At 36.5% G+C, this 10,838-nt stretch overlaps 1 protein-coding gene across 11 annotated transcripts in view; it reads right to left on the bottom strand.

The window, feature by feature from the left end:
* Window positions 1-4,489: 4,489 nt before the first annotated feature.
* Window positions 4,490-10,838, bottom strand: part of VEZT (vezatin, adherens junctions transmembrane protein) — a 71,066-nt gene continuing 64,717 nt past the window's right edge. For 7 of the 11 annotated variants that reach the window (XM_036298432.1, XM_036298439.1, XM_036298438.1 and 4 more), the window contains 2 exons: window positions 9,687-9,894; window positions 4,490-5,503 (listed from right to left, as the gene is read on the bottom strand). In XM_036298432.1, the coding sequence (XP_036154325.1) occupies window positions 4,974-5,503; window positions 9,687-9,894 (738 nt within the window). In that variant the 3' untranslated portion in view covers window positions 4,490-4,973. Of the gene's footprint in view, window positions 5,504-6,521; window positions 6,560-6,664; window positions 6,787-9,686; window positions 9,895-10,838 lie in introns of those variants that run through there. The other 4 variants (XM_036298436.1, XM_036298437.1, XM_036298431.1 and 1 more) reach the window with 3 other exon arrangements.

Raw genomic sequence — 10,838 nt, 5'->3', positions numbered from 1 at the left:
TTTTTAGCAAGTTTAGTAAAGAACTAAGAGGCAAACAAAAGTATGCTAAGTAGCCAAACAGGTTCCATAAAGTCCATGCACGCCACTGACAGAAAAGCCCCTTAGCCTTCTTTCAGTCTACTTACTCTTATTTTAGACACAATTCTAGCAAGCTTGGCAATCTGGTTTCCCAGTCCACAGCAGATTAGAAGCAGCAAATTAGGGGCTAGTGCAGGATGCAGGCACAGAAGACAGGAGCAAAAAGTGACAGCTGATTATACGGGAAAACAGAGAAACTGTGAAAAACAAACATGACTCAAAAGCATAGCAATATAGGACCACACAGGAAAGGGGCATTGTATGTCTCAGGAGCCTCCTGAGGGCGAGTTTCTGATTATCACTCCATAATTGATGTTCTTAAAGATGACAAAAAAAAGTTAAAATTACATACTAAATACTCTAGAAAAAGAGAAGTAGAAAGTACATTGTAGAAAATTTCGCACTGTACTGTTAAAAAAGTTTATTAAATGGATTTGCCTCAGTTACCCAAAAAATTAACTTATACAAGTTAGTTATCATCAATGATTACAGATAAATCAACTGTTACTATACTTAGGGTATTTCCCCATATTATCTCCTCTAAAATATTTATAGCTTCATTTTCTAATATAATGTAAATTGCACAGATATGTTCTTATAAATATAACTGAGAGAATAAATCAACTTTTATGCTTTGTCTAGTTGTCATTCATGGCATGATACCTACTTTAATTCAAATAATGAGTTGGCTGAGCTATACCAATCTTATGGTATTTAGTTCCTGTTTCTTTGTTTTGTTTAGGTATAGAAACAATACACAATGATTAATCCAAATCAACTGAGCCTTCCTTCCCACATGATTTCTCAATAATGTATCAAAATATTTCATATTTTACATTAGTGATAGGGTATAAGTAAGTCACCAGAGTGAAATGACCTCCAAGATCCCTTAACACTTGATTTATAATTTTGTGAAATGTAGATGAACTTGAATCTTTTTATGCTTTAATATTAAAAGCTTTACCACTTTTATTATGTGAATCAGAATTACTATTTTTTAATGAAAATTGAACTTTTAATTTTTGACTTATTTTACAAATATATTTATGACCAGATCTTGTTTTATTTTTAGCCTCAATAGTTTTACTTTTAAATATTTCTGAGAAGTCAGAATCACAAACATCATTTAGCAATCTAGAAGATTTGGGTTTTGCTGGAAAAACTTCCTCTGAAGTTATTAAGTTAGCTGTATCCACAGCTTTTAAATGATGGATCTGTGATTTAAACTCAGGCTTATCCTTCTGCATTAAACACTTAAGCCAATATTCTTAAATTTCCTTACTAATTGGCCTTAAATGTGTTTCTTCTGACCTGCTTGTCTCCCATAACTTCAAACTTGAGTCAATGTATTATTTCCCAATAAAGTATATTCAGATATTGTAAGTACAATTAGACTTTAAAGAAGACTTAACTTATGAAGTCAGATAATAGAGAAAACTTGTGAATATAAGCAGAGGACCACAAATCAAAGACTAGGAAGAGTCTGGCACTAGTCAGACCAGATATGTAGTTTTAATGAAAGCTGAAAAGAAAATAATTTAAGATATAATTGTTACCAGATTATTTATTGCCATGATTTTCCTAACTATAGACAAAGCATAAAAATTCTGTCTTCAAGACTGACTTAAATAGTTTTTTTTAAAACATTCTTGCATTAAATACTAGGTTTAAAACAGACTATGGAAATGTTCGTATTAAAAGCTGTCAGCCCTGGTAAGGTGTGGCTCAGTTGGTTGAGTGCTGTCCCATCCACTGAAAGGTTGCTAGTTTGATTCCAGGTTGCGGGCTCGATCTCCAGTGGGAGGGTGTGAGGGAAGCAGCCGGTGGATCTCTCTCTCTCTCTCTCTCTTTCTCTCTCTCTCTCTGTCTCTCTCTCTCCCCCTCCCTCCCTCTCTCCCTCCCTCCCTCCCTCCCTCCCTCCCTCCCTCTCTCTCCCTTATTCTCTAAAAATCAATGAAAACATATCATATTTAAAAATAGAAAAGATAAAAGCTGTCAGGATATTACTCCTAATAAGAATTATCCTGTCAAAATATTATTGTTAAACTTGGAAAGCACAATTACAAATTTTCCCCACAGGGTTTCTTTTGTATGTGGGTTGGCAGCTATTAAAACTAGTCAAGAGCCTAATAAGACAAAGTGAAATATTCTCAGAAAAGTAACAAACAAGGATATCTACTTATATTACATTGGCTTATTTTACTTCTTCAGGTATTCATTGGAAGGAAGCATAAAGTCTAACATAGAGGCTCTTAGATTTTTACTGGGCATAAACACCACCTACGTCTTATTCCAAAATGACTAAGAATAATTGGGAGGATGGCTCTACGTCTGCATTTGAAAAATAAGACCTCCAATTTATTCTATTATAGGTGCCCCATGAAAAAATGGAGAAACACTGACTTCTAGATTATTATAAGTTAGGAATTTTCACAGGAAAGATAATATTTTATCTTGAAAATATTTTAAAAGATGAAAGAAAATTTGAAAATTACATACACCAAAAAAACATTAAATTAAAACTTTAAGATCCTTATATCATGATTTCACCAAGCAAAATTTTCACTGAACTAATTAATTAGTGAATAAAACAAATCAGACTGGAAAATTACAAATTCTTTTTAAAAAAAAATATATTGTTATTGATTTCAGAGAGGAAGGGAGAGGGAGAGATAGAAACATCAATGATGAGAGAGAATAATTGATTGGCTACCTCCTGCACACCCCTACTGTGGCTTGAGCCCACAACGTAGGCATGTGCCCCTGACTGGAATCAAACCTGGGACCCTTTAGTCCGCAGGTTGACGCTCTATCCAGGGCGAAGGTTACAAATTCTTGATTAAATCAGCCCTTCACATTTAAAAAGTATCACCTTGGAGAGCACTGAATAAAACTGGTAGAATATTATGAAGATATTTTTTCCCACACTGGTGTAATAAAAAACAAAATATAACAAAATTAAAAAGTATTAATCTCGAATTCTTCCTGTGTAAGGTTATAGATTAAGAGAAAGATTATCAAACTTTTCCTTAGTTATTTCTTCTAAATCCAAGGAAAAAAGGAGTTCACAAACTAATTTAAAAAGAAAGTAAACTTGCCCTGGCTGGGCGGCGTAGTTGGTTGAAGCGTTGTCCCATACACTGAAAGGTTGCAGGTTCGATTCCTGGTAAGGGTTTGATCCCTGGTTGGGCACCTATAGGAGGCAGCCAATGGATATTTATCGCTCTCCCACTCCTCTCTCCGCTCTCTCTAAAATCTATGAAGCATATCCTCAGGCTTGGATTAAAAAAAAGAAAGTAAACTCTAAATGTTATTACTATTTCTGAGTTGTAAACTAGGCCTACTCTTAGGAACTGCTCTTAAGAGCTTAATTATGGATGTCACAGAATTTTTGGCAACTGGCAGAATAACGTATAATACAAAGGATCTCTACCATTCAAGTAAAGCAGAAACAAGGTTTTCCTCAGGATAAAAAATAAATTTCTTTAGATTATTGAAAAAAACCCATAAACCCTTTAGTATGAAAATTTACTCTAAGTGCTAAGTTGTAGGAGTCTGCATGTGCTTCTTAACTCTAAAGACAATTTAGATTCATCATGTAATTTTCTTTCTAGGGCAGCAGCATAAATTGAATTATCTCTACATTTTCCCCAAATAACATCTACACACTATGTCAGTGCATGGAAGCTATAGGCTTCAAAACACAATATACTCCTGAAAATATCACTCTTTGAAAATGCAATCATGGCCCTGGCAGGGCAGCTCAGTTGGTTAGAGTATCACCCCGATAAGCCAACGTTGTGGATCTGATCTCCTGTCAGTGCACGTACAAGTATCAACCAGTGAATGCATGAATAAGTGGAACAACAAATCAATGTTTCTCTCTTTCTCTCCCTTCCTCTCTCTCAAATCAATAAAAGTAAATAAATAAATAAAATGCAATCACAACACAAAACAGATGCTACTGTATAATTTGGAAAGCAACCTCTTTTAAGAGGTAGTTTGTAAATGAAGTATTAAGTATTAAGGAGGCAAGGATGCTTTCCAGGAAGCTGACAGGATGTTTCCAGAATCTTATTTAGGTGGAGAGGGGATAGCCTAAAGCAAGAAATCAGCAGCATGGTGGCCTGCTTATCTATCTGCAAAGTTGGGGATGAGGTCTTGGACCACAAGGATCCCACTTTGAAATCAGCTCTTCTGATTGCAATGAAAACAGAAAAAGGTAAACACACAAAAATGTAAAAGGATAATTCTTAAAATGGCACGCTTTAAAAAAATATCAGAAAATCTTAAAATTAACTGCTGAATACACATTAACAAGGAAAACATAAGAAACATGTCATAACCCAAGTACCTTTAAAATAAAACTATTTTTTAGTTCCAAACCCCAGTACACATCAATTGCATGAGATCTTTTTTTTTAATTTTATTTAGAACCTGTATCTTTGTTTTAAGACGTGGTATAAACAAAGTAAAATACAAACAACTTGTTATTAACATAACAACTGCAGTTATTAACTGTGAGAAAACAGTAAAAAAGAGTCATATGTTCTTGCGACAGAATTATCCCAGTCATCTTGTGATAGCAAATTCTGGCAAGAAATGATAAATTCACTTGTTATGAAAAGTACTTAAAGAATTTCCAAAACTGATCAGTTGTGCTGCAAGTAAAACAGCAATTATTCATAAGAGCCCTTACCTTTCTCTTATTGTCCTAAAAGATCTGCCATACAGGTAATTACTATTTTCAGATCAGTTGTTTAAACCAGATTCTTCCTGTAAAATCATACCTTAGCTTTATATATAATAAACTTACACTCATTTTCCCTTTCCAGTGGAATATCTAGTCTTGAAGCTAAAAAAACACTTTCATAAAAGGAATAATTTAAAATCCTTCATGTAAATCTTGGTTCTTCTTTTTCTTCTACCTCACTTTTATTTTCTTCTATTAATTGATCTTCCTCCTCGTCACCAAAAGTCTGTTCCTGCATAGCGGTAAAGGAGAGAGACCGAGCAGCCACTTCGGCAGCGAGACCAGCAGTGAAGGTAAAATCCGGTGACAGCTGCAGCCGCGCCAGCCTCTGCCTGATGGAGGGCTGTGGTGAGTCCCTGGGAACTGGATGGGCAGCGATCAGGTCACCAACATCTGCCTGCTGAGAGTCATCTTCACTTTCCCACAGACACGCTCTTTTTTCAGCTCCTTGCAGGAAGCCTTCATGTGTAAAATTGTCTTTATTTTTACCATCTAGAGGGTTTTCACACAAATACTCAGTCCTACTACATATTTCATCATCAGGTATGGAGGGTTTACTACTTTCTTCTTCAATATCATTTTTACCAACTTTCCCCATATCTGAATCCATTGATGGTTCTGAATTACTTATGGGTTCCATTGGGTCTACAGGAGACAAGGATTTCAACACAGCTTTAAAGGAAAAAAAAAAGCAAAAAGAAAGAAAGAAAAATAATAACTAAGGACCCAGAAATAATTTAAACTTTAATTTAAACTCCCAGTAGATCTTTTTCTTATAAGAACAAGAAATAAAGGCTAAATAAAACTTTCTAGTAAAATCAATATAAATTTATAAATCCAAAGAACTTTATGAGATAAAATGCCTAAGAAATGAAATGAGACAGGGTTACGATGAAGATTTTAAAACACCTCATGTATTCTCTTATCCAAAATATTAAAGCATTGATTCTCTAAGTGTGGTCCTTGAACTAACAGCATCAGTCAGCATCCCCTAGGAATTTGGCAGAAATGCAAATTCTCAGGCCCCATCCCAGACCTACTAAATTGGAAGATGGGGTTGGGGACCAGTTATGTTGATAAGCCTTCCACCTTGTACTGATGCATACTAAATTTTGAGGACCACAGCATTAAGAAATAAGCAGCATGGCTTTCACTGATAATATGTGAGATAAAAAGCCTAAGTAATCCAGATAATCATATTTTCAACACACATAGATATAAGTTAAAACAGCATGGAAAACAAACGTAACATACAACTCAATTTACTTGCCAACCACCTAACAAGACCCTGATGAAAGTAAAGCTGTAACTTCTATACATTTTGTAATGTCACAGAAAAATATATAATGAAATAAAATCTGCACTCAAGACCAACTACTGTACAAAGCATAATAAATAAATATAATATATAACCATACGGCAGAAGTTGTCCTTTCAAGGCAAATGAAGTTTTATTTAGCCCCTCTTGAAGTTAGTAGGCAGTGGGTTGCTTGCTAGGCAGTCTCTCCTCCCAGTATGAGGGGTTAGTACAATACAATATATTATGAAGCATGGCGGAAGAAATAAAAAAGTACATCTTGAAGATCTGGCGCTTATTTAAAAATTATTTTGTAATATGTGTCCATTTGCAAGAAACAGATCCCTAAGCTGCAGTAACTCCACTAGAGAAGCAGCGACAACAGGTTCCAGTGCAGAATTTCCCTCTCTAATTCCATTCGGACTTTACCCCTGTAGGCAGAGATGAAAACAACTCTGGAAGATGTACTGGAAAATTTCATGGGAAAAGCACTTTATGGTATCAGCAGTTTTTTACTTAATTTCACAAACTAAATCAGCATTGTTGCCTTTTCAAATGTAAACTATCAAAGCACATACCTGAAAAAGAGACACATTTCTCAGTGTTCTCTTTGCCCATATTGTCAATAGGATAATTTTAAAGCTATATGAAGAAAATACTAAACAATAAAAAAGGATACAAGTTTATATATAATGCTATTTTCAGTCTTCACATGCAGTTTTAATCTATAAATATGCTAGTTTAAAGAATGCAACATACATTAGAAGTTGACTGATATTCCTGATAATTGCTAATTAAATGGGGCAGGGGAGTAATACAAGTGTATTAAATTAACACTGTGCTAGAATATAAGCCTCCAGGAGTGTAGGGATTTTTGTCTCTTGATTTATGTGTTAGGAATATGTAACAATGAACAATGTGTTAAGAACTACTTGTTGAAGAAAGAATTTGTTGAATGAATACTATGAAGGATAATAAAACCCTTATTTAAGGAGACTGTATTACAGAGAAAAAAAAATCCAGCGCATAGAAAACAACAGTGCCTAAAACATTAATACTCTTAATCTATGAGTTATGTAGGCCCAATATATAAGCAGGTAACAGGAACTCAATTTTTATTGCTCTTTCTAGGAAGATCCTAATCTCCTATATGCTTTGCTGCTCAGACTTGCTTTCATTTTGCTACAGTGCCCTTCTGGCATGAGGGTCTGCATTGGTAGGAAAGGTGGCAGGGCTGGAGGATTCACAGAGGAGACTGGTGGAGAGGACAGCCTGGAGAAGAGAGATGTCTAGTAAAGGGATCAGCATGAGTGTTTTTCATGAATAAAAATAGTGAATTTGTGGAACCATAATCTAATTAGATAAATATAACTGGAGGAAGATATCTATATTAGAAATAGTGGGACATATAATTGGGTATGATGGACTCATATGATGGAAAGGCTTAACACCAGGAAAAGGAGATTAGATGTAATACAATAAAAAAGGGGGCACTGCTGTAGGTTTTGTAGTTGTTGTTTGTTAAAATATATTTTTATCGGTTTCAGAGAGGAAGGGAGAGGGAGAGGGAGATAGAAACATCAATGATGAGAGAGAATCATTGATTGGCTGCTTCCTGCACGCCCCCCACTGGGATTGAGCCAGCAACCCAGGTATGTGCCCTTGACTAGAATCGAACCCAGGACCTTTCAGTCCGCAGGCCAATGCTCTATCCACTGAACCAAACTGGCCAGGGCTGCTGTAGGTTTTTAAGTAGAGAGCTATTGTCAATTTGCTGTTTGGGAAATATCTAGACCAGTGATGGTGAACCTTTTGAGCTCGGCGTGTCAGCATTTTGAAAAACCCTAACTTAACTCTGATGCCGTGTCACATATAGAAATTTTTTGATATTTGCAACCATAGTAAAACAAAGATTTATATTTTTGATATTTATTTTATATATTTAAATGCCATTTAACAAAGAAAAATCAACCAAAAAAATGAGTTCGCGTGTCACCTCTGATACACGTGTCATAGGTTCGCCATCACTGATCTAGACCTTGCAAGGTTAGAAGCTCTCTTTGAAGCTTAGACATTATTTCTAAGGATAGCTTAGAAGACAAAGATACTGAAATGGAAGTCAACTAAGGCTATTATAATACACTAGAGGCCCGCTGCAGGAAGATTCCTGCAAGAATAAGGCTTCCTGCAGCTGGAGCAAAGCAGAGAAGGGAGCGAAGCCCGCAGAGGCGGGTCTCGCTCCCTCCTGTCTCCGCTGTCTCGGCTCCCTCCCTTTTCTGCCACTTCACTCCCTTCTGGGCTGTCTTCAGTCTTCACTCCATGTGCCTGTGTATGCAAATTAACCACCATCTTTGTTGGGTTAATTGGCATACTTGCTCTGGCTAGTGGGCGTAATGGAGGGATGGTCAATTTGCATGTTTCTCTTTTATTAGTGTAGCTGAGCATAATCTAATGAGGACCTGGGCTATAAAAGAGGTCAATGGAAAGAAGGAGGAAGGATAAAATTTTAAAAAGTACGTGTGGACAGAGGAGAATCAAAATGGTAGAGCTCCTAAGAGGACCCTGAGAAACTTTCCAGAAGTTAACTAACCTATATATTTTGAGTAAAAAGAGAAAGGGAAAAGAAGACAACTGATTTTGAGGCTCTGCATACTCTAAAATAGAAGGGAAATCCCTCTACCTTCTTAGAAATTAATTCTTCATCTAGAAATTAGCTAGTTTAATATTGTCAAGTATTAAGCTTCCCCTCATTCCCTTCCCTGCCTCCCAATAAGTTCAACTAAAGATGGGTGGGAAACATAGAGGAGTTAAGGCTAATCTTAGGTCAGTGGTTGGCAAACTGCGGCTCGTGAGCCACATGCGGCTCTTTGGCCCCTTGAGTGTGGCTCTTCCACAAAATACCGACTTCTGTGCATGGGCCACGAAGTTTCAATTGCACTGTACATGCACGCCCACATGTGGTATTTTGTGGAAGAGCCACACTCACGGGGCCAAAGAGCTGCATGTGGCTCGTGAGCCGCAGTTTGACGACCACTGTCTTAGGTATTGCCAGTCATCCAGCTTTGTCCAAATCCAAGTATGGAAACTGTGTGCACAGAAGCAGGCTCTCAACTCCCATCCACTACAGTGTTCAAATCCCTGAGTAACCTAAACGATGTAGCTAAGGGCCTAGGTCTCTTAGTCCATTTGTTTCAACAGCGAACCCAATTATTTGTGTTTCACTGAGGTATTTATAATATCAACATAAAGAGAACAGAGTTTAGAATCTCAAATACGTAAAATTTGAAAACACTCTAATTTATTCAACTCACTGTCCATTCCAAAACAATTCAGTAAAAAAATCAAATAACTGATGAAAAGTGTGATTTTTATATCCCATTTCATTACATACCTACTCTTTAATTGAACAAATTGATTTTGTATCTAGAAGAAAAAGTACTATACTTACTGGTGGATCCCTAAAATTAGAGTCATAAGAATTCTGTAACCAAAATAAGATTCAGTTAAAGAAAAACACCCTACACTGAAATAACCTTTTACTCTGAAGTCAGTGCTTACCGTGATCACTAAATAGAAGTTGCTTCCACTTCTGCCTTTCTGCCTCTGATGCTTTGAATCCCAGCACAGATTTTAATTCTTGGAGTACCCTCTTGGATTCTTCATGCTCACGCTTCTGTCTCTCTCTGTCTTCTTGAGACAAGTAATAAAAATCATCCTTTCTTAAATCACTGTCCATATCTAAATCATCTACATAAGCTTCTAATTCCTGAAAATGAATAAAAGAAAAAGAACTTTACTTCAAGCAGATGATTTTCTAGCAGTATTCATTTATTTGCACCTACCCTTCTCCAAGATTAAAAAAGGAGGACTCTTAGCACAGGTCAGTAAAACACAGTTGGGCAAATAAAGAAAACATAGATAAGTGGACATCTTAAAAAAACTTAATTTGATACTATAAAGGGTTTTAAGTAAGGAAGTTTAATAACTCAATCGTTATTTTTCTACTTTGATACCATTCTACAGATCTAGTAAAGGTTACTGTGATTAGCTCTGTCAAAACCAATCAAAATTAGCCAGGCTGGTGGTTGGGGAGGTGGTCAGGTATGTTAGTCCTCTTGTGGTAGAATTTGTGGTGCTTTCTGAGGTCCCAGGAAGTCTGAACACTATTCCTAGGATTGTGGAACACCTCATCTATGGCTCTCCATATCACTAAGGCAGATGGAAGGATCCCTGCTTACCCAGACTCCTTTGCAGTTATGGTTCAGACAAACAACTGAGATCCTCTAATCAGATGTATCTGGATCAGATCTGATTCAGAAGTATGTTATAAAAGAAGCAGGCATCTCATGGAATCCACTCTGGTAAGAATGGTGGCAAAAAAGTTTCCAGGGGCAGAGGCTCTAAAGGTAGCATTGAAGGAGCAAGTGGCAGTGTCTGTGCCCAGTGACTTACAGTGGTGTTGCCACTGTAAAAGTTCTTTTGAGTGATTTTAGCTTTTTACCCCAGCCTGGTTCAAGCCTGATTACCTGGCCCTCTGAATGTTCCATGAGGTACCTAATGTTTTTTATTTATTATTATTATTTTTTAAAAATATATTTTATTGATTTTTTACAGAGAGGAAGGGAGAGAGGTAGAGAGTTAGAAACACCGATGAGAGAGACACATCGATCAGCTGCCTCCTGCACACCTCCTACTGGGAATGTGCCTGCA

The sequence above is a fragment of the Myotis myotis genome, unplaced genomic scaffold (assembly GCF_014108235.1).
Source record: "Myotis myotis isolate mMyoMyo1 unplaced genomic scaffold, mMyoMyo1.p scaffold_m19_p_3, whole genome shotgun sequence".
Lineage (NCBI taxonomy): Eukaryota > Metazoa > Chordata > Mammalia > Chiroptera > Vespertilionidae > Myotis > Myotis myotis.
Note: the sequence above shows the minus strand (reverse complement) of the source record. Positions and strands in the feature narration are given on the sequence as shown.